The sequence below is a fragment of the Triturus cristatus genome, chromosome 7 (assembly GCF_964204655.1).
Source record: "Triturus cristatus chromosome 7, aTriCri1.1, whole genome shotgun sequence".
Lineage (NCBI taxonomy): Eukaryota > Metazoa > Chordata > Amphibia > Caudata > Salamandridae > Triturus > Triturus cristatus.
Window position 1 is genome coordinate 910,406,186 of NC_140590.1, and position 22,826 is coordinate 910,429,011.

At 40.3% G+C, this 22,826-nt stretch overlaps 1 protein-coding gene across 6 annotated transcripts in view; it reads left to right on the forward strand.

Moving 5' to 3' along the window:
* Positions 1–22,826, forward strand: part of TENM2 (teneurin transmembrane protein 2) — a 2,740,530-nt gene that overhangs the window by 2,098,225 nt on the left and 619,479 nt on the right. For all 6 annotated transcript variants that reach the window (XM_085617838.1, XM_085617837.1, XM_085617839.1 and 3 more), the window contains one exon: positions 8,274–8,512. In XM_085617838.1, the coding sequence (XP_085473964.1) occupies positions 8,274–8,512 (239 nt within the window). The remainder of the gene's footprint in view (positions 1–8,273; positions 8,513–22,826) is intronic.

The window sequence follows — 22,826 nt, forward strand, 5'->3', positions numbered from 1 at the left end:
ATGTGCTGCTTCCCTCCTTAAATTACCCTCCTACCACCCCAGTTTGTCTGTTGCTGCGCATGCCACTCGTGGCTTAGTGCATTTCTTTATTTATTTTAAAATATATCTCCCCCATCGTGCCTCTACCCCCTTTAGCTTTTTTTATTTATTTATTTTAAACAATAGCTCGCCCATGTGTCCCCACTTGATGTTGCAGCTCGGTTGCCTTTACAAACCCACTACCCACTCCAGCATACTTCACCCTACCACTCCCTGTCACGTCCATTTTTTATTAAGTTTCATTCTTTTGTGAGAGCCTGGCAGCTGCAATTTGCTGTGGGTCAACTTTTTCTTTAAGTGCTATTTCACACATCTGCAATTTTTTTAACTGCTCTAAAATGATTTAGAATGTTACATAAAATGTAAAAAATGACAGTCATATCATGACACGTGTATGCATGTGTCATGACTCTTGTGCATGCTTCATTAAGCTTGTACATGCACATCATCACCCATGCGCCTGAGTGAATCTAGATGCTTACAGGCACATGCAAGATTTATGTTGTTCGGCAGCCATCTTGGAATGGATTTAATTTAATCTGATGCGTATTTCAAGACTTCCAAGCAAGAGTGTTCATTCATACTAAGACACACATTTGCAGGTCAGTTTAAATGATCATTGCCAAAGCGAAAAGCCTGGCTATTTATAGTCGGATACTATTGGCCTTACAAGTGCTTGTTTTTAACTGAAGTTGGCTGGATATAATCAAAGGAAACAAACTTGTATGCTAATGTTCACACATTTTTTATTATTGTCAAGTTACCCGCTGCTTTCTTTGTATTGCTAAACTACTAGGTGTGAATTACTTGTAACATTCTTTTTCTGTGCCTTATTTATGATCTTGAAACTTTAACACATGCTGGTAAATTTTAGCTGAACAATGCAGTGTGAGCAGAGTGTGTGCTCGACAGGCCTATTTAAAACCTTGTGAGATTTTGGCCCAGGGCAGCACAAATATGTGCACAAACCTGCACTTTTCTATCCCTTCACTGGTCGGAGAATTGCTAGATACACAGTTCAATAAGATTTCCTTTGGGGTCAGGAAAAGTAAAAATGTAGTTCGTTAGCAATGCAGTTGATGCAGACTGAGGGAAAAAGTTACTAGGGTCTAGATAGTGTTTTTTTCCCCCCAATAGCGAGAGAACATGGCTAGGAATTTATGAACATCTCATTAATCATCTTAAGGCCAAATGTATTAAAAATATCTAAAAACAGAATGATTTAGTTAATTGCATTCCTTTAATGTAAGCACCCTCTTGTTTTATTATGTGCCTTCTAAATATATAAGTATATACTTTTTCATTTTTTTGAATAATTCTAACTGTAATATAAACTGAAGTAAAAAGGACATAAACAATAGAGAATCTTTAAAATAAAAAACACATTATTGGGGCGTTTGGCAAGGTCTGGGAAAAGATTAGGAAAATAACAGGTAGAAAAATAGGATAATATAACCTAGAGACCAATATATTATTTTTCCATATCTATCAATATTTGATAATTTTCAGAATATTTTTAAGCCTATTGGTATGTGGGCAAAATTCATAGTTGTAAGAATAATGCCAACATTCATATGTGGCCTTGTGTAAAGGTGGGCTTGCTGGAGGAACAATTCCCTTTTCTTTCTTGGCAGGTACTTTAGGAAGCCTCTTCCTCTTCAGTGCTACTTTGAATGCACCCATGGGGTACTGCAGAAGGTCTGGAAAGACATGCTCCTTGAACATTTGCCTTTTGTTACCCTTCCTATCTCCTCTCCTGTGGTTTTAGCGCAGACTGTTTATGGCTCTTCTCCTTCACATCTTTCTCTTTACAAGATATTTTTCTTGCTCCTTTGTGCCATACTCCTCGTTTCTCACCAGCTTATTCAGATGTCCCACAAATCCTCCTCTGTTATCCATCATTTATGATCATCCCAATCGTCTATGAAAGTTCTTTGAACCATTTATTGATCCTCATAAAAGGACCGTACATTACCTCTCTGACCCTTATCCTCACCATAGTCATTAGTCATGTGGGGAAAACCACCTTGCAAATGTAAATTCCAGAAGAATGCAGAGAAATCAAACCTATCCCACCCTGTTGGGCAAATAAGAAAGCTGGGATTCTTATCATCCGCCATCCTGTCTCTGATTAAGATGAGAACTTCAGTAAGGATTGCTGTTGGGATCCGGGCTTGGCTTAGATCACCATCCTTGAAGACATTTGTTCCTCCGTGCATGGACTAGGTGGACATGATTATGCTGAGTGGAAGCTGATGTAGAGGAAGTGCTGGGCATGGTTCCTGTTTTGAGTGACACTGGAGGCAGTCTTACCCAGACCGTGCCATGGAAGGACCTTCTTCAGTTGCAGTCAACGTTAGGTAGACCAGAAAGTCATGCTGCAATGCACCCATGTTATCCTCATGGCTGTGGCAGCATTGAGCACCCCATTTCTCTAGGATGATTTGAGCATTGTTGACTTGGGTAGTGGATGCAAGAAGATCATGCACCCCACGATCTTCACAATGTTGCCCTGCTTTCCTGTGCATTGTTTCAAATTCAGAAGGCTGCAGTGCACACCAGTATAGAAAGAAATGGCAGCAACTGAGGTAGCTAGGTGCTTGTTGCTTGAACTGTGCCTTTTCTGTTGTTGAGTGCTGTCCTACTTTTGAAAGTTCTCCGGGTCTGGGTCTGCGGTATGACTGGAGGGAAGCATTCCCACAAGCTGTCTCATATGGAGACATGTTCGTCTTCAGGTTCCTATTCTTCATCTTTCCATTGCAAACAAGGCAAATGTCATCTGTATGATGAGGGGAGAATCTTGATGCATGTCTTTAGTGGCTGGTAGTTCTGGCTCTTCTGGTATCCCACTGGAATTCAAGCTATTCACCAGTCTTGTCATCCATCTACTTAGAAGTCCTATACCGGGCACTTGTAGGGGTATTGTCATTGGTGGTTCATAGCTGATTCTTTGTTTCCCCTTGCCTGTGTCTCCCAGTTGGTCTTTCAGTGTTTTTTGGTTGGGTACAGTTTGAAATTATCTTTCTAAATTGGTGGACTTCTCCCTTGGCTTTAGGAGAGCATTACAGTTGCTTGTGCAGCGTTTAGGTTCAGTTGGCTCACCTGTTAAGAAGAACTTTGCAATATCTCTAGGTTGTTGTTCATCCACTTATGACCCTGGAAATTGCCTTTGTCACAAAAGACTAGTGCCAAAACCCTTTGTGAGTGTGCTGGGAAGAGCCTTTGTGATGTGCAAGTGTGGTTGGGGAAACCTCCTCCCCCTCATCGGGTTAGAGATGGCCCATCCTGCCAGCCAGTATTCACCTTTGTCTTACTGTCTGGGAGCAATACACAAAAGACAAACTGGCAGCTACACCTAATCATGTGACCCAGGTTACAGCCTGCAGATACCAAATGGTTGGTACATGAAAATGCTTTCTTTCCATAAGTGGGATTTTCAGGATTGTGACTTAAAATCTGACTTTACCACTAAAGAGGGCTTTAAATTACAATTCTTTAGACATGAAACTCAACATTCCCCCCCTGCTCCCATTTGAAATTTAGCACTTATTATGTGTAATATTTTAACCCAATGTTATTATATGGGAGAGGTAGAACTTACAGTAGGGAATAACGAACATACGAATATTTCACTACCGTCATGTAAAAGTGATTTCCAACCTTTTAAACACACTGCACACTGCCCTATGTGCTGTTAAGGGCCTATCCTGGAGGTGAGTTATATGTATTAAAAATGAAGGTTTAGGTCTGGCAAAAAGTTTGTTTTTCCAGGTTGAAATGGCAGTTTCAACTGCAAACAGGCTGAATTGCAGGGCATGCTTAGAAAGGCCATTGAAAGTGGGTGGCACAATAAGTGCTGCAGGCCCACTAGTCGCATTTATTGTACAACCGCTGGGTACATGTAGTACCACTTTTCTAGGGACTTACAAGTAAAGTAAATATGACAGTTGAGTATAAGCAAATTCTACCATGTTTAAAGGAAAGAGCGCAAGCACGTTAAGACGGTTAGCAGTGGTAAAGTGTGCTGAGCCCTAGTGGCAACAAAAACAAGATCATCAAAAACGGAGGAGTAAGGCACAAAGTTTGGGGGAAGACCACCCTAAGCCTAACAAACAACATTAACAAAACATTACTATTATCCTTATTACAAGTTCAATATTTAATATCCTTAGAAGGTTTCATTTTATCAAGAGAGAAGGGTTGTGAATAACCTGTTGTAATACATAAAAAAACTACATTTGTGTAGCACGAACTGAACATGAAGTGGAATGTTAGTGATAAATCGGAGATGGTGCCACTTAATAGATTTTGTTTTACGTTTAAAAATTCTGGTTTTACCTGTAATTCTAAAAGTATTAAATGCCTAGGTGTTATGTATTCCAACTGAATGACAGAATTCCAAACAACCTTGAAGAAGTTAAACTCAAACTTAGTTCACTAACTGAAAAATGGTTTCCTTTATTTCTATCTTGGCGGGACAGATTAGACTTTATTAAGATGATGCTGTTAACTATTATTTATTTTATTCTATCAATGCTCCATCTAAAAATTTCTCAGAAATGTTTTAAATCAATAGACACTCTATTGAGGACCGTTTTTATGGAATGTGAAAAAGTATATATATTTTCACCAGTAGCGGCCGATTGTGGGAGTGCTGCGGGGCGGTGCGTCGGGCGGGGTGGGTCAGGGTGGGGGGTAGTAAACTGCGGGATATGGCCGAACAGAGGTAAGTAAACAAATATATAAATAAAGCGAATTTCATTGCGCGTGCTGCATTGCCAAATGCGATGCAGCGCGCTCAACGAAATTCGTTTTATTTATTTGTTTACTTACCTCCATCGGGCCATATTCCATAGTTTACTACCCCCCACCCTGCTCCACCCCCGCCCCGCCCTACCACCCGCAGCTCTCCCACCCCCGGCCGCTACTGATTTTCACTCGAACTCTAGAGACCCAAGGCTAAAAGTGGCATTCATTTTCACAATTTTGTGAACTATCATTCCGCCTTCATCCTTGCACAAATTGGGACTTCCCTATACCAAGATTTGGTTAAGGTTCCTTCTATGTGGCAGAATTTGGAACTCACTTATATGTTTCCACTCCCCACTCAGAGCCTAATTATTACATACAATAAGGGCAACACATTATTTTTGTTATCTGAGCCTCTCCGGATACACAGCCCAGGCAGTATGCTTTGTTATTTTTCTAGGAAATGCTGTGACTTACACTCTCGTCAGTCATAACCATGACATCGTTGTCAGACAAAGCCTGCTTGAAGCAAAGACGAAGCACGCATTTTCTCTTTAACTGTCTTCTGAGCTCAACTAGCTTGAAAACGAAATGCACCTGCCGCACTGCGCGCGCCGCAGTAAAATCCCGTAGTCAGATCCCGCCGCATCCTGTCACGCAGTTGCACTTGCGCGGCTTAAGTTCCATCTTTGTTGTTACTGAGGCAAGCACAGTTGTTGACTTCAGGAAATGTGTTTGTGCGTAGATCCCGCAGGGAAAGCCCAGTAATCCTGCAAACAGAGAGCAGGGGTTTAGTGGTATCGCTCTGAAACTAATAAACATACATCTTGGAATGAGAGCGAAGCCTTGCAACTAGATAGAAAGTAATTCAGGTGAAATCCATTGAATTCTATTTCGACCTGGGGTTTATGTTTAGTTGATAAGATGTGTGAGCACAATTCCTGCAGCCACCAAAGGCCTTTTAATTGGGAAGTGCTGAGCCCTGGGTAATTCCACGTCAAGCTATACCTTAGCCACATGGGGTGATAAATCTTGCTTTTCCCTTTTCTAGTTTAAACGCCTTTATTATCAACAGATATGACACATTTCGAAACAGATACATACTTTAGGACTCCACCACCATCTTTTTATATCGTATGGAAATGTCATGGGTTAATCTAGCCGCAAAACATTATCCTTTGAATCAGAATATTTAATCCCCTGAATATGTGCGGCATGGAGGGTAGAAGTTTAGCTGAAGGTTGGAGCAACTCCCCCACTCACCAGCTCTCCACAGTCAAAATGTCATGTCCCTCTTCATCAATGTTTCCTATATGGTTAATCTCTAAGTGATGTGCTGTTTTATGCGGGGTGAATAACACCATTATGAGCAGTTGCATCACATGTTTGTGTTATCTGATCTGAAAGGTTCCAGTTGCAAAGGAATATCACTGGGCAGGGAGGTGCAACACCAGTATATTTTATTTTATGTCTGGGGTTCTCTCCTTTTAAGATTAAGGTGCATTTCAAGTGAGGGGTACACCCTCCCCCTAGTTCAGAATCTTCATCTGAACTCGGTGAGTCTGCATGCGGATGTGTCTGTGATAAATTGCCCGGGCGGTCCTCTTGCTCAGCCAGCGGCTTGCAGCTAATAAAAGATGGACCTAAGAACAAGACACCAGTTGCAAGGTTTCCACTGCCGAACCAGGGTAAAGTCCTAGGGTGAAATGAAACAATTGAGTTAATATAGATGGAACGTCTAGACTGAAATCTGCTCTATAAATTAACTCTTAATGAACCCGATGGCGGTCATGGATGTTGATTTGTTGATTGGTTTAGATGCGATAGACAGTGGTGGGGTTGTTTTTGGTGGCTTAATCATTTTTTAAATAGAAATAATTTTAAAATGCTCAACTAATCTCACAACCACTTTTTGTCCTTTCTAGCATTTTACAAATATCTATCCGGCCCCATTCTGGGCCAAAATATTACCTGCCATATGGGTAACAACTTATTTCTGTTAGCCGGTCCTCTCTATAAACGCAGCCCAGAGAGCATGCTTTTTTATTTTGCTAGGAAATCCTATGACTTATATTCACATCAGCCATGACAATGACGTCGTTGTTGAACAAAGCTTGTTTGAAGAGAAGACACAGCATATATTTACCTTTTAGCTCTCTTCCATTCTAAATAGCATGAAAACTAACTGCACCTACCATACTGTGCACGCTTCAGTATATTTTTTGAAATGTTGAGATCCGAAAATATATGTTCATAAGCAATGCAATACTATTGAAGATATTAGGCAAAGGTAAGCAAGCATGGATGATGTGCTGAGTAAGCCCTGGGGTAGGAATGTCACCTTGAGTGATGTTAGGTGAGAGGTGTGCCACCACTTTGGCCTTTACTCACCAGTGGCTTAACATAGTCACCCGCAGCCCCTGCTGTGCTGGGGGCCAAGCTCCAAGGGGCCCCCTCAGCACAGTACCTTGGCCTGAGAGATCCAGACTGACTCTAGAGGGGGGGTTGTACTTTGCAGGGTGGCACTCAAGTTTCAATACACCACTGGTATTCAGACAGCCACATGCTTAGCATCATTAGATGCATATCACTACTTTATGTAATGAAAGAAAATGTTTTGAGAAACACAAAATGTTTTTTACACTTTGGTGTGCCAGTTTTTAGGAAGTAGATGACTATCATTTGGGGACTGAATGATGATGATGCACAATATTTTTTTAACCCAATTTACATGGTTGTTGTGCAAGAAGTAAAGAAAGTATAGAGACCACATAGGGAGGTTTGGAGTCCAAGCTAGAAGTTGGGTGTGTGTCTTTGGACTACTACAGATCATTTTGGAGACAAAGTAAATGGTTCCACATCAGGGCCGGACTAGGAACTCAAAGAAACCCTGGCAGTTTTGTTAGACAAACCCCCAGGAGGTGGCCGGGCAAAAGTGTGAAGCACTGCTGGTTCTGTTAATGAGGGCCAATATTGCAACACCACTGCAAAACCAGCCTCCAGAAACAAACATGGCCCCCACCGATGCAAACCGCCTCCCACCCTTATAGCCTCCTGGGGAAACGCCGGATACCCGGCACAGCCAGTCTGGCCCTGTTCCATAATGTAAAGTGATTCACCTGTATTTGCGTTAGGAATATGAGTCCATAATTCAGGAAGCATCGAAAATATTGTTGGAGAAACTGAGTGAACAAAACTGAAAATCTCTGTATAAATCCCTGTTCATTTTCAATAAGTAGACCTGATGTGCAAGGCACCTTGGAGAGTTCTTTTTTTTGTTTTGTTAAATAGACAATGCGGTTCATTTCTACATCACGATTTAAGTTAATCAGTAAAGGACAAATCCATGTTTGCTCATTTAACACAGCTTTGTTTGACAGCAAAGATCTTTTTATCCCTAGATGCTCTCAAATGTACATGCTAGAATTGCAGCTAAGGTTCGAAGCCCTCCATACTCACACGGTGTTTATTTCTTTTCATTGTAGACATTTCTTGTTCAAAACATCTTCTGGAACCACCCCACTGTTCAGCAGCTCTTCTCCTGGATACCCTTTGACCTCTGGGACGGTTTACACCCCGCCTCCAAGACTTTTGCCCAGAAATACCTTCTCCAGAAATGCATTTAAGTTGAAAAAGCCTTCGAAGTACTGCAGTTGGAAGTGTGCTGCATTGTCAGCTATCGCTGCTGCGGTGCTTTTAGCTATCCTCCTGGCTTACTTCATCGGTAAGTTATGTTTCTAAGGACAGCGTCTGTATTTGTTACAGTTCCATTGGTCTTCTCTTTATTGGCATGGATTGTATCTTTTGTGGTTTGTGGTTGTACTTCCAAATTCATTTTTCAAAACTGATTTCCCATGAATGTACTTGGAGACTGTCACGTTTAATGATTTAGCCGAAAAGAAACAGATTGCTGTGTTTTTATTTTTATACAAAGCATCAAGGGGAATTTTACCTTACTAAAAGACTGATGAGACCTCTTAAAACGGGACCTGTCAAAAATTGTAAGGGACCTGAGATAAAGAGTCGAGCACCAGTACAATACGATCAGAAAATTTAATTTACTGCTATTTTGGTGACAAAAGTATTACTGGAAGTTAATTGAGATAAAAGGGAAAAAGGAGGCATGGAGTGAAAGACAATTGGCAAAATTGTAATATTGACATCATTAAAAAAATGCACCAGACGTATGGTAAAAGCTAAATATTCAAAATCCACATTAAAGGAATGGGGAATTAAGATCAGAACTAGTATGTATAAAAAGAGAAACATAGTGCAATAAAAAAGTAATAACTCAATGCAACTTAAAGAGAACACATTCTTAAATTCAAAGCAAGAAATAAGTGAAATAGTGACGTCATAATGGCAGTAAATTCACATCTCACTGCGTTTCTCTCATATGTGCCGTCTGGTCTGGTGATGCCATGTTGATGGTTCATTTTTCAGGCCTATTTTAACCTTTGTGTTTCACCCAATATTTAATTTGCATATATTCATTATGAATCTCAAAACGGGTATGATCTTGGATTACAAATCCTAAAATATGGTTGCTACTCTTCGTCCTGAGTCTCACTCTAGCCACCTGAAAGTTTCCATAAAGCACACATTTCTATGGGCTAATCCTTGCCTCTGAACCTCGAGAACAAGCCATCTGAACCCATAATACATATAAGGCGCACTCCATGGTCTGCACCATGGCGCATCTTTAACTGAGTGCACTGGGTGCAGGATGAGTCAATGGTCCCAATTTCCATAATTGTGTTGTTCCCAGAAAAGCCACATACGTGTACGTGCTCTGATGGTTCGTGTTACTGCTTTTAGATCTCAAATGCTAGAGTCCCTTGCCTGGAGGATATGCGGGCAAGGTGAACATGCCCACGCAGGTTACTGCTACTAAAAACACCTCAGCAACCTCCCACACGGGGCACTTATCTGTTGGTTGATGCAGCTGCTTTGAGACCTCAAGTACCAGATATTTATCTAATAATGATTTTTTCAATACCCTTGCTGTTGGTTTTTACCATATACTAGGAACAATGAATTTACTCCAGAGGCTTAATTTTGACATCCCATTCAGGCTACATTCATCTAGTTAAGTCTAAACAGGAAGAAGCGTTTCTTGGAATCTTGGCTGCTAATAACTTGTGTGATGCCACTGAAAGCTGTTCTGTTGCTGTTGGTTTGCCTATGTCCCCGGGTTTGACTTTAGATGTTGTACAATTACTATTGATTATATTATTGTTTCTTATAGTGTATGTGATTCTATTAATCAGTGTGAAGCTGATTCCTACAGTGAGCATAATCAACAATCTTAAAAATTACTACTTTCTACCATGAATCACAAAATGTAATCTGCTTGCGGGAAGTGTAGTTTAGCAGCTGAAGCTACCGGGTAGGTGATCCGGAGCACAGAAGAAGAGTACAAACTGCCTTCTCTGGTTTTCGGCGAAGCTGACGAGGTCTATCCTGGAAAGAGGGAGGGCCGCAACCAGGGACACGCAAAGACGACGTGTCCCTTATTTATCTACTCTACAGTATCTCCTATATTTAGGACTCATGGGTTTATAGGGTGTTTCTTTCCCGATTCCCATTTGACATACCTTACTCTCTTGGTCCTGATGAAGCGCTCCCAGATCCATTAGGGACTACTTATAGCGCGAAACATGTTGACCCCTTGACACACCCACACGATTCACCACACGGGTGAGAGAAGAGGGATTATATTTGTTTCATTTTCCCCTCTCACACAGGCAACTGATGTTGCTTCTCCATCCCCGTGATATATTTTAAACCAGACCCCTAGGACATCCTTAATAAATTGCTAGTGTCCTTGGGCTCTTTTTAGACTTCACTCACTATCACTCACTATCACCACTACCACTTAGTCCCACACACCCCCATGCACAAGTGCGGCAAACTCCTTAAAGATCTCCGACAAAGAGCCCCGTCAAACGGGCCCGTGAGGGACTGCAGCGCCACCCCCACGAGGAGCACCAGCCCAATGATGATGCTATACACCTGTTAGGGTGTGTGAGGGCACTTCTAGATCCACACAGGAGTACCTTCACTCTTTCTCGGCACACTCAAACCCACTTGGAGACACTTCACATTTTTCCACAGCCCAATTGGCTGTCTGATTCTCTCCTCTTTTATTCATAAGGAACTGTTACCATCTTACTGCTATCGCGTTTAGCTGAGAAAGGCAGATGTATCAGATGGGATCCGGTCAAATTGAATAGACTAATTAACATAGTAGTGAGCCTCAATTTTCAGAAATCTTTATATTTTAAAATTATTCCCCTGTTGGTCGACATACTCTGAAAGCATTTAAAGTTGTTCTTATTATTGTGAAATCCTTTTAGCCCGTTTAGTCTTCCACATCACTCCTTATAAATGGGTGACCATTTTAGTAATATTTCTGACTCTAGTGCTGGGTTGGTCTTGGAGGGTCGGATCCATACCAGATTTTTAGCATATCCCCAATTAGATAAATCTTTTTATCTTAAAAATCTGGCATGGATCCAGCCCTCCAGGACCGATTAAGAGAACCCTGCTCTAGCAAAATAATCATTGATAATGTCATACCTCATCTGGAAAGAGACTGGTCTGTCATAGAGAAGAGGTAATTACATCATCAATTCAGGAGTGCTCCTGTGAAAAAGCACTGGGACCAGATGTGATTCCTTCAGCCTTATTTAAGCGCAACGTAGATCTGTGGGCCCTGGTGGCAACTATCATCTTTCAGAAAGTAGTGCCATCATGCCAAAATAGTAGTCATAATCTATTATTGTTCTGGTCTTTAAAAAGGGGACCAACGGGACCCACAGAATTGCTTGAGAGAATAGCAGACAGAATCATAATGGCTAAATTTTGTCTTTGTTAACAAACAATAGTGTTATTGTGTAATCCCACTATTGCTTCAGAAGTGGCTTTGGAACTATTGAACAATGTTTAATCCTAAACCTATTGATTAGTAAATATTCTATTGCCTTCAAAGGTATTCTTCAGTTGACCTTTATATTTTTTTTAGGGCCTATCAATTGTATAATCCCACTATTGCTTCAAAAGTGGCTTTGGAACTATTGAGCAATGTTTAATCTTAAGGCTATTGATTAGTAAATATTCTATTGCCTCCACAGGTATTCTTCAGTTGACCTTTATATTTGTTTATAGAGCCTATCGATGGCCCATCTTGGCTTTACTGGGTATAGAAGAAGATATGATAGACTTTTTCATTCATCTTCACTCCTGTTTATATGGCCAAATGGAGAATGCACATATTATTTTAAATTATCAAGAGGGGAGATCCAGGGTTGTGTCCTCAACCTCTCCTTTTTATTCTGTATCCAAATGGACTTCAGAGCCACCTAAAATCCTTAAAACTGGATGTACCCATAGTAGGCCATCACCAGTTACCCATACTTTTATATGCATATGATGTGGCTATCATAGTCAGAATAGATAATTGCTTGCAAAGATTATTTAAGTTTACCTCCTTTATGATTAGTGTTAATTTAAAAAACAACCTTGCCATGACTCACATCATGTCCTTGGGCCCTAGGAGATCTAATGCAAGAGATGTGTATATTCGGGGCAAACAAATAGAAATATTGCTTCATTTAATTATTTAGGAATTATATTTGAAAATTTTGACTCATGGTTATTACAATCACATAAAATACAGTTTTCTCTTTCTATAGGTGGCATAAACAGATTTATTTCCAAATTAGGAAATTAGGTAACAAATCAATTATATGTATGTATAGAAGCTGGGTCTGGTGGCTCAGTGGACTAATTTGCACTTGAGTGTTCGACCTCATGGTCACTGGTTCAAATCCTGGCGGGTCCACTCAGTCTTTCATCCATTTGAGGTCGATAAAATGAGTACTATTGAGTTGGGTAACAATACTTACTAAGAGGACAGGAAAAAACGAACCCCCCCCCCTATTACTTTGGATTTCAGTGTGAGAAAATCCTAAAACTGTCCTAAATCTTCAAATTATTACTGATAGTATAAGGATGGACACATTTTGAATAATTCCATGATTTAAATGTCTGGAAAAGTGTTGTGTAGATTTAGGCAGGCTGGACATATTTATTTTAACTTTGGTTTATAAATGCAAAAGACAAGCATTGGGCAAAAAAGGGCATGCATGTGATTGGACAGGAATAAGAGAGAATGGGAAATGTATTGAATCCTGGTAAAATATATATGTCAATAAGTCACATTCTGGGTTGAACCCCTATATTAAGTTAGTGGTTTCTGAATAATATAGAATGCTGTTGTCTCGATTCAGATTGGTGTATCTTCACTATCGCTATCTCCTATTTTGGACAAAGGATTGGTGTGACCCAACATTTTGACATTTTGTCCATGTAATAATCTTTCAATCCAAACCATGATGCATGCCCTGATTTCTGTACTCTTTTCACGGCAGTTTGTATGTTTTTTAAAATAATTGGACTCTTATTTGATATGCTATGCTCTGAGGCATTTTTGTTAGCCACTGCTCGACAAAGCAACTCCTAACTTCTGTAATATGATGATATATGTGACATAGTTTTTATAATGGCGTCTCTGTAATTTCTGCACCTCTACCCATGTATTTTTTATGTGTTTTATATTAAGTTCTTTCTCTATTATGTGTTTTTATGTTTTATTGTTTTTATGGATTATTTCCAAAATAAATTAGTTTTGATTGACTGAATAGTGAAAGGCAGACCGGCTGTTCGAAGCAGCAGGTTCACGTTTACTGTACAGACATCCACTTGGCCTGCATTTGAAAGTGAGGCAGGGATCCCCCTACAGGCAGGTACAGTGTGTGACTTTACCTGCCAGCAAGATGTCTGTGGAGATCCATAGAACACCATTTCCCTCTTACAAAGGGCTCTATTGGGGGCACACTGATTGTGACACACAATTAGTCCTCCTCCTAACAGACTCTTTGGCTTGGTGCTCAACTTGAAGTCACTTTTCTTCATTTGGATGGGTCCACGCTCCCATGTCAATGAGGGAAAACCCTCTTAAGATGGCCGGCAAGGTAGCATGCCTAGAAGCTAGTGATTAGTGTTTAGGTTGTTTATTTTCTTTAAAAAAAAGGACGTTTTCGAAATTGTTAAATTCATAAATTCAAACTGTTGGTAGGTAACCAAAATGATATGGCAATGATTGTGGCAGTAATTCCCATTGGGTCACTGAAAATGTATCTGGTAGAATGTTGGCAGGAATCATCACATGGTATTTTCTACCTATTCGTATGAAGCCTTTATTTCAGTTTGTGGGTAATTCCTTGGGCGGTAAAAGAACTCAGAAGTACAGGATCCAGGTGGGATATTCCTCTCTGGAGGAGTAACCATGGGGGTGTAACAAATCTAGGAGATATACTTCTTGATCCAGGTCCATCTATAGTTCTAGAGACTCTGGTATTTCTAATATCCAGTGGCCAATTGATGAAGCAGTTGCTAAGGCTCTAGAAACAGAGAGGAAAAGGAGAAAGAAGGACAAACATCAACATCATCATAGAATAAATGAAATAATTCACCATATTCTTGTTCCTCTTCTCCATAGGTAGAAGGCCATTCTACTAAAGAGACATATGTAAGATGCTCATCACTGGGAGTCTTTTCAGAGATGTTTTTCTTCTAGAAACATAGGGCTTGATTTAGGGTTTGGCAGATGGGTATGCTGTCACACACGTGACTTATATCCCAGCCACCTTATTGAAAGTTAATGATATCCTAATGCACTTATAATAACGTGGATGGGGTATCCATCATGTTTGTGTTGGAGTACCCATCTGCCAAGTAATAAATCAAGCCATTAGATCCAATATCCTGTGAAGGAGTAAATGTGCTTTGTTTTGTACAGTATGGTGCTCATATTAGGTTTTGCAGTGGCTACTTTGAGGAACATATTGGCCACTAGATAGGCTTTTAGAGAACTTTCGGGTGAGGTAGGACTTTCTTCCTTAGAAACCTATGTTTCCAGACCAAATTGCGATCCTCTGCTAGTTCTAGACTCACTAAAGAAATACCTGTTTCAGCAGCTGGAGTCTATACCTTTGTATTTTTTAAATGAAAGTCTCCTTTTTATGGTCATTACCCTGGCACAAAGACTGGGGAGTTGGTTCACTTTCCATAAGGATGCTTTTAATGATAATAATTTTGGACAGGCTAACACAATCTCCTGTAGAACAAGAGGTGGCTTTGCTTCAGTTTGTGACAAATCCTTGATCAGCAAAAGAAGATTTGCTTCATTATTAGATGTTAGAAGGTATGCTCTAGTTTATATCAATCACATTTCCTCCCCCCACAAGAGTTTAGTCATTGATAGTGAATTATGGCCTTTTTAGGAAGGATATTAAGATGTTGATTCAGTCTCTAAAAGGTGGGTAAAATCCACAATTTCTGTTGTTTTAAAATGAATAGGGTTACCTTGCCCCGGAAGAGTGCAAGGAAGAGCAATTCAAGGAATGTCAGCTTATTGGGCGGAGATTCATGGGTGATCCATTATTGAAATCTGTAGCTCCGCCACTAGGCTGCTCCTTCATCATCTTTGAAGTACTACCGAATCCAGTGTGGGGACATAGGTTATGGTGATTGTGGAGCAAGAGCGGAGTAGTGGACTTCTGAATTAATTTGAGTTCAATATTTGTGTAAATGTTTCCCTCGTTTGTGGTTAGAGATTACCCCATATTTTTGGGATGCTTCATAATGTAATGAGTGGAATGAGGACTGTTACAATTACTTACCCATAACAATATTATTCCAAGTTTATTCTTACTTCATTGTAGTTATTACGTCCTGCCCAGTCTACCTGTTAAACAGCGGGTGTGGGGGGCTCAGAAGGCTAGTTTGATATTGGCATGGTCAGGAAGTTTAACTTGGTGGGTGGATCCTTAATATGATGAAAGGTAACTTGCTTCTTTAAAAAAAAAAATAGAAGTTGAACTATTAAGGGGTCTGTGAGAGGAGATAAATTCCTCATAATATAATGACTGGAACAAAGAAGCAAAAACCTGTAGTAATGGATTTACAGGTAAGTAGTTGTAATATTAATAACTAAATGAAAAGCAAGTTAATCTCCTAAAATGAGAATGAAATAAGTTGCCAATTAGACTTCATAACAGTATTGGTTGTATTATTTCCATTGCCCTTGTCAGCCTCGAATACTTACTATGGGTGCCTTAGAACAATTGAGGGCCAGAGGTAGCACATTTCTTTTGAGGGAGGGGAGCTGTCTGTCACAAGCCCTTGCCTAAACTAATAAAGGTTGAGAACACTGCATTGGTAGTGTAGACAAGTGTTTGAATGTTTTACATAAGTGAGCTGAACCAGCCTCAGGAATTCTTAAATAGCTTCTTAAAGGGCACAAAGTATGCAATGGAAAAGTATGCGTTTCCTAAAATAAATCACATATGTATCCACTAAAGGATTTGTTTGCAAAACTTCAGTATTACATTTCCATTTGTAAATGTGAACAATGGCCTCTGCCGATATGTGTTCTTTTAAGAATAGACTTGCTTACCAAGAGTCAATTAAACTCTTTGCTCTGCTTGCACCTGCACCACACATTATGATATGTGTATTTTGAGAAAAATGAAATTGGTATTGTTTTTACGGCAAAGTGGCGCAGTGCATTTATGATACAGCAAATAGCATAACAGAAGAGTGTGTAGAACGTTTTATAATTAAAGCACTTGGCGACTAAAGATTATGTTGCACCTACAAACAAAAACATATTTTTATCATTAATTTTCCATTTACTTTAAGTGCCTACATTTCTTTACGTTGTTTTTGTACCCATTAAGAAAAGACTGTTTTACCTATTGTCACTTCTTTAGCTAGTGGCACTGCTTATTTCACTTCTCCAGCACAGTTGCAGCTACGATTGCACTTTGAAATTCCATAAATAAATATATTTCTTGTCATATTTTTACACTTCTGATGTTCATCGTGTTGCTCTGCTTGTTAACTTCCATTTAACTGTAAGGCACTCTAGCACTCTTGCTGCTAGTTGTGTACTACAAAACGGTACAAATAAATACATACAATAAATATTCAGTGTCATTTCACCCAATGGATGCACATAATAGGAGAGAGATTTCCCCATCCACACTGTTGTTGATTAACTATGCCAAAAAACAGAGAAAAGCACATCTTGTGCTACCCCTGAATTAGCCTCTGAATAGGAGACTGCAGAGCCTGAAAATATTATTTCATAAATATGCTTAGCATTTTAGAAAAATTGATTGGATTACAGTGATGTCTGAAGGTGTTATACATATCTGGGATAGGAGTGCCCTTACTAACTTAATAGACATGCCATGGTTAGATCACAACACAGTTCTAAGAGAATCTCTGCTCAACTCCTACTAGCAATGTCGCAAGCAGATGGTAATTCCATTAAAAAAATCTTGTAAAGTTCAGTCAGTAACAAATTATCTAAAAGTCAAGAACAGAACACAATAAAGGTGCCGATTCCGATTCCGATCCTGGAGAAATTTTCCCCGTACGAATCGTATCCGGATTTTTTTCCGTACGAATCGTACAAGTACCGTACAAACTGGCAAGTACAATTCGTATGGGAAAAAATACATACGAATCGCATTGGGAAAATTCCCCGACACGTCCTCGGGTCGGGAAAAGTGTCCGACACGTCCCTGGACGATTTTCCGTACGAATCGTAAAACTGAAGTCCGAGCGCGCAAGTACGATCCGTCCCGTGCGTCCGATTGTACAACCGTATGGAAAAAACACCGTACGGAGCGAACTTCTATAGCAACCATGGAGACATGTGCCCGCATACGCGCCGTCCCCCCCCCCCAGCCCCCGTATGTACGCGCCGTCCCCCCACCCGTGTATGCACACCCGTGTATGTACACCCGTGTATGTACGAGACGTACTCCCACCCGTGAATGTACACCCGTGTATGTACACCCGTGTATGTACGAGACGTACCCCCACCCGTGAATGTACACCCGTGTATGTACACCCGTGTATGTACACCCGTGTATGTACGAGACGTACCCCCAACCGTGAATGTACACCCGTGTATGTACACCCGTATGTGATGCACTTGCTAATTGTTTTTATTTATTTCTTCATGAGAAAAACATGTTTATCATTGGAAAAGCCCCTTACTCTACATCCCACTAATTTTATTTTGGTTCTGGCTTCCCTCCCTTTCCTGAAAAGTAATTTGCCCTTGCGCCTGACAGGAGTGATTCTCAAACCATTTCCAATGGTTAGCAAATCGTTTTTAAATGTGTCCCAAGACCTTTGCTATAATAGTCAGGCTATGGTTTTAGTAATTAGAACTGATCCCTCTGCGCAATCTTACTTTGTGTGTTGTTTAAAATTACCCATTCTACAATTTCATTTAGCAATATCTTTGCAACATCTGTCCCTCGGGAATGCACAAGAGCTATGAAACACGTTTCCAGGGAGCACTCCTTGTGCCTTCTTTTCGAAGGGAACTAAAATGCTCCTAAACTATGAATGAGGAATTAATCCCAATCCCCTGCCAGATAGTTCACTACAATGTTATATTTAAAACATCTAGAAAGTGTACTGAAAGTAAAACTCAAATAATTCCATTGAGATTCTCGTACTGTTTTACCTTCACTTTTTTTATGGAATTTTATTAACAGACGTTGACACACATTGCTGTTCTTTAAAATACTTCGTTGAACTTTTAAAAGCAGATTTGCATATTGTTACAGAAAACATGGGTTTTGAAGCATGTTATCTTTTTAATTATTAGTGAGAAAAGAGTTCCCTCGCTCTTGTACTACAGTGAAGGAATCTTTTTTATAATAGAAATGTGTTCAAGTTTCTAAAAATATTGTACACAGTTAAAAAACATTTATAAAGTCAGTAATTGCAATATTACAGTAAAAACTATTTTCCTTTGAGAGGATAGCAAGTGTAGCTGGGACCTGGTCAGAAGCCGTTATTAACACTACATATCTAATACAAGATCCTGGGCACGAAATGTGGGGTACATTGGAAAAATATAGTTTTTCTCATTTTCTAATTCATTGGCCAATGATCCAGCATTTTTCACCCTGGAGATGCCTCTTCAGAGGATCAGTGTTGGGACACCCCAATTTTTTATTGTTTCTGTTTCAATAAGGAAACCATTTACCGTCCAGCTTCTGTCTACACAACATATTCCTATCTGCATTAGGTGGTGAAAGAGACAAGTATATGATTTCTAGTAAAAAAAGACTTTAGTTCTGTCTCTGTTATGTTACCAAAGCATTACATAACAATTTGAAGGTTTATTGAATTTTTGTATAATACACCTGATATTGGTATTATTGTTTTCGTTGTATATTGTTTCCCACAAGCCAATTGAATGAGCGAGAACTGTTTGAGACTAATTTGAGAAGTGATAACATTCTACTGAGATGTTTTGCCCAAATTCCTCTCAATAGTATTGTTTCCCAGAGCCCTAAAATATGATGTCCTTTAAGCCTAAAACAAAAAACAATAACACTGAACACAAAAGCGTGAACAGATATCTTGTCCTCTTTATTTGTTTTTCATATTGCTTTAAGGCTCAACCTGAATTTTCTAGGTTATTCTTGGCATTCCACGCGTGCTGTTATAATCTGCTTTTGATTTATTTTTCAACCAATAGAATGCTTTCAATTTGAAGTCAACAGTGTGCCCTTTTCCCTCTTGCTTTCTAGACTTTCACATATCAGCACAATATATTTCTATGGTGGACTATAACTTGTAGTATATATTCTAATGAAGGACATAATAATGCAAGGTAGACCACCACAATGTTACACTATTTTTGTTTAGCTACCTATTTCAACAATGTTTTATATTCAATTCCCTTTTAACTTTGGTCACATTAAGCAACAATTGATTAAAATGTATTGCTCCAAATTTGTTTAAAAAATCTGACCTCCTTTTTTGTTGGAAAACACTTTTTAGGTCTCGCCTGACCCAGCGCATGCGCTGGTCTGGCGAGACTTATTGAGAGGGCTCCAAAAAATGCTACCAGGCCAGCCTAGAGCTACAGTGCATGTGCGCGGGCGCGCGCGCCGCGTTTTACCGCGAATACTTTCGGTTTCGCGGCCGCAAGGCCGCTTTGATGTTTGATCATGATCGCGAACGCGATCACTTTCACTTTCACAGACAGTGAGGAGGTTGCCCCGAGCAGCCCCCCTAGACAGAACTACCAGGCTTCTCCTGGAACACCAATTATGCCAGCAGACTCGCCATGAGCAGGAAGGCTGCAAGGCACATTTTAGAAGACAATCACAAAGGAGCTAGACAGAGACTGAGAAAATATCAAGGGCGCCCTCCGCTCAAAAAGTCAAACCAACATAGCCCTTGATATTTGTCACACACACAACATCTCTCTATCTAAGGGCAACACTCTAAAGTCACAGACATATTGTTGCAAAATCTAAAGTGTCAGCGTGGCGATGACTGGTTTATGCATAATCGGACATCTGGCCCATTCCGTTTATCAACAAGCCATTCCTTTATCTCGTGCATTACATGACTGGCATTTTTTCTCTCTCGAGTGAAATCATCGCGTGCTTTCGCTTTTGGAATGTACCATTCTCTCAGATTTTGTTCGCAGCTGCTGCCCGTCTGTCAGAGGTGGTGGAACCGCCATTCTTGTGGTTTGGGAGCGTGCAGGGCTTGTTTAGGTGAAATATGCACAAAAAAACCGAGATCTTTAATCTAGATATCCCGTTTAATGCAACGGAGAGAGAAATGGTTCGCATGCGTGCGCGTCTTGGTATTGGACTCTATTGGGCTGCACAAGGTCACACATAACCTCCAGCTGATTCTTTGGACAGGCCAGGGAAGTCTGGGTACTTTAACAGCTTCTTTTAAAGATGTGAAGGTTCTAGAAGGCCCTCTGTCAACATTTGCTATTTTCCAAATGGACGACTACTTTCCACTTCTGTTTATGTGAAATCTGCTTTGGGAACTTGTATCGTCCAACGCTTTAAACTGAATTAAGCATTTTCAATGCATTACAAGATGTAATTACCACTATTACTAGCTATGGTTTGACAGTACTGCCCAATTGTTACTAAAGGTTTAAAGTACAGATTAGAGAAGGTTTGGGACGCCGCTCAGAGGAGTGTTTAATCTCACCTCAGGTGTATCATTCCATTTTCTTTAAAGGGATTCCATTAAAATGCTCGAGGGACTATTTTGCCAGTGAGAAGTACACTCTGTCATCACAGTATCATATTCATTTATTTTTCTTGTATATGCAACCAATAAGAAACCAATCATTTTTTGGCAAATTGTCTGGCTTTAATGTGCTAAACTGCATTTGTAAATGCCTGTGATTAGATGCATCATTACATCAATCCTTTTACTCATTCATTCATATATGTATCCATCCATCTTTTCAATCACCCGCAATCCACCATTTCACTCACACATCTATCCATCCATCAATCCATTTACCTTTCACTCATCCATCCACCCTTTCACTCAGCTTTCCATCCATTCACTCATCCATCCCTTTCATCCAGCCATCCATCTGTCCTCCCTTTTACTCATTCATTCAATCTTTCACTCATCCATCCTTACACCCATCCTTTCACTCACACATCCATCCATCTATCATCCATTTATCAACCCATTCAACACGTCCATCCATCCAGCCTTTCACCCATACATCCAGCTACTCTTTCACTCATCCATCCACCCTTTCACTCATCCATCCTTACATCCATCCTTAGTCATTCATCCATGCATGTATCCATCCACCCCTTCAATCACCCACCCATCCACCATTTCACTCATCCATCCATCCTTTCACTCACTTTCCGACCCTTTTAACCAGCCATGCAGAAATAAAAAAATAACACAATTTTTAATTAAAAGCAACTTTACAGTTTTTATTAGGTGACAGTGAACACTTGAAAAATGCAGGCTTTGGCTAGAGTGAGGAGAAGAAAAGAACTACTATACAGAGGCAACCATTATGTCAATGGTGGGGAAAAATTGTCTTTTCTTTTAATTAACATCCAAAAACACAGATTTGGAGCTTAGCTCCTACCTCTTTATTTTTTATGTCACCAAAAAGGCAAAGCTATCCACACAGTTCCATGCCACAGAATTTAACTCGACACATTTCCAATACACACCACATAATTCAACGCTAAACAACATAATTCAACTCAGCACAATTACACTACACGCCACATACATCCATTCCAAACCACAGAATTCCACATCATGCCACACAATTCAGAAGGACACCACATAATTGAGAGTCATCGAGCATAGCCAATAGGTCTCGCCTTTGGGACCTTTTCAGTGTTTAACCATGCAACAGTTGATGTTGTTGCACCAAGGATATTGTGCTGCATAACTAAATACTTATAAGGTCCCAAAAGCGAGACCTATTGGCTATGCCAATGCTTGTTTAACCATTCTCTATAGACAACTAATCCCTGATTACGATGTAGGTCGGAGTTGCCTCCTACCGATACCATTGCAGATTGGGAATCAACTGACCTCAGGTCAGCGGTCCCAACTGCATTATTTGGATGCGACCACACATGGTGGAGTCGGAAATGCCCATTTCTCAATGGGAGTTTGTGCGGCGGATAGACACTGCCAACAGCACAAGCTTGCATTGAGAAATGGGAGTTTGAGAACATCCCTGCATGGTGTGGAAGGCACCTCATGGTGGCTGCACTTGTGCAGGATTGTTCAGCGGGGCACCATAGGTGCCCCTAAACACTAATGCGGAATGCCAGGGGGGCCCTGCTAGAGGCCCCTAATGTCATGTTCTGATAGCCTTTCCATGTCGGACAGGCAGACATGGAAAGGCTGTTCGAAACGCCGTCCTTAAGGAATTATGAGGAGTTTCCGACCGACAGACGGGCTCCTTCAGCCCATTGCAATTCGTCGGTCAGACAAGTCGTTGGTTGTGGTCTGAACTGCATCATAATTAGGCCCTTTATGTTTTAGTAGCATTGCACCCTTCCAGCTGATGAAATTAAAATAAGGCAGATAGTTCATCAGAAATACATAGT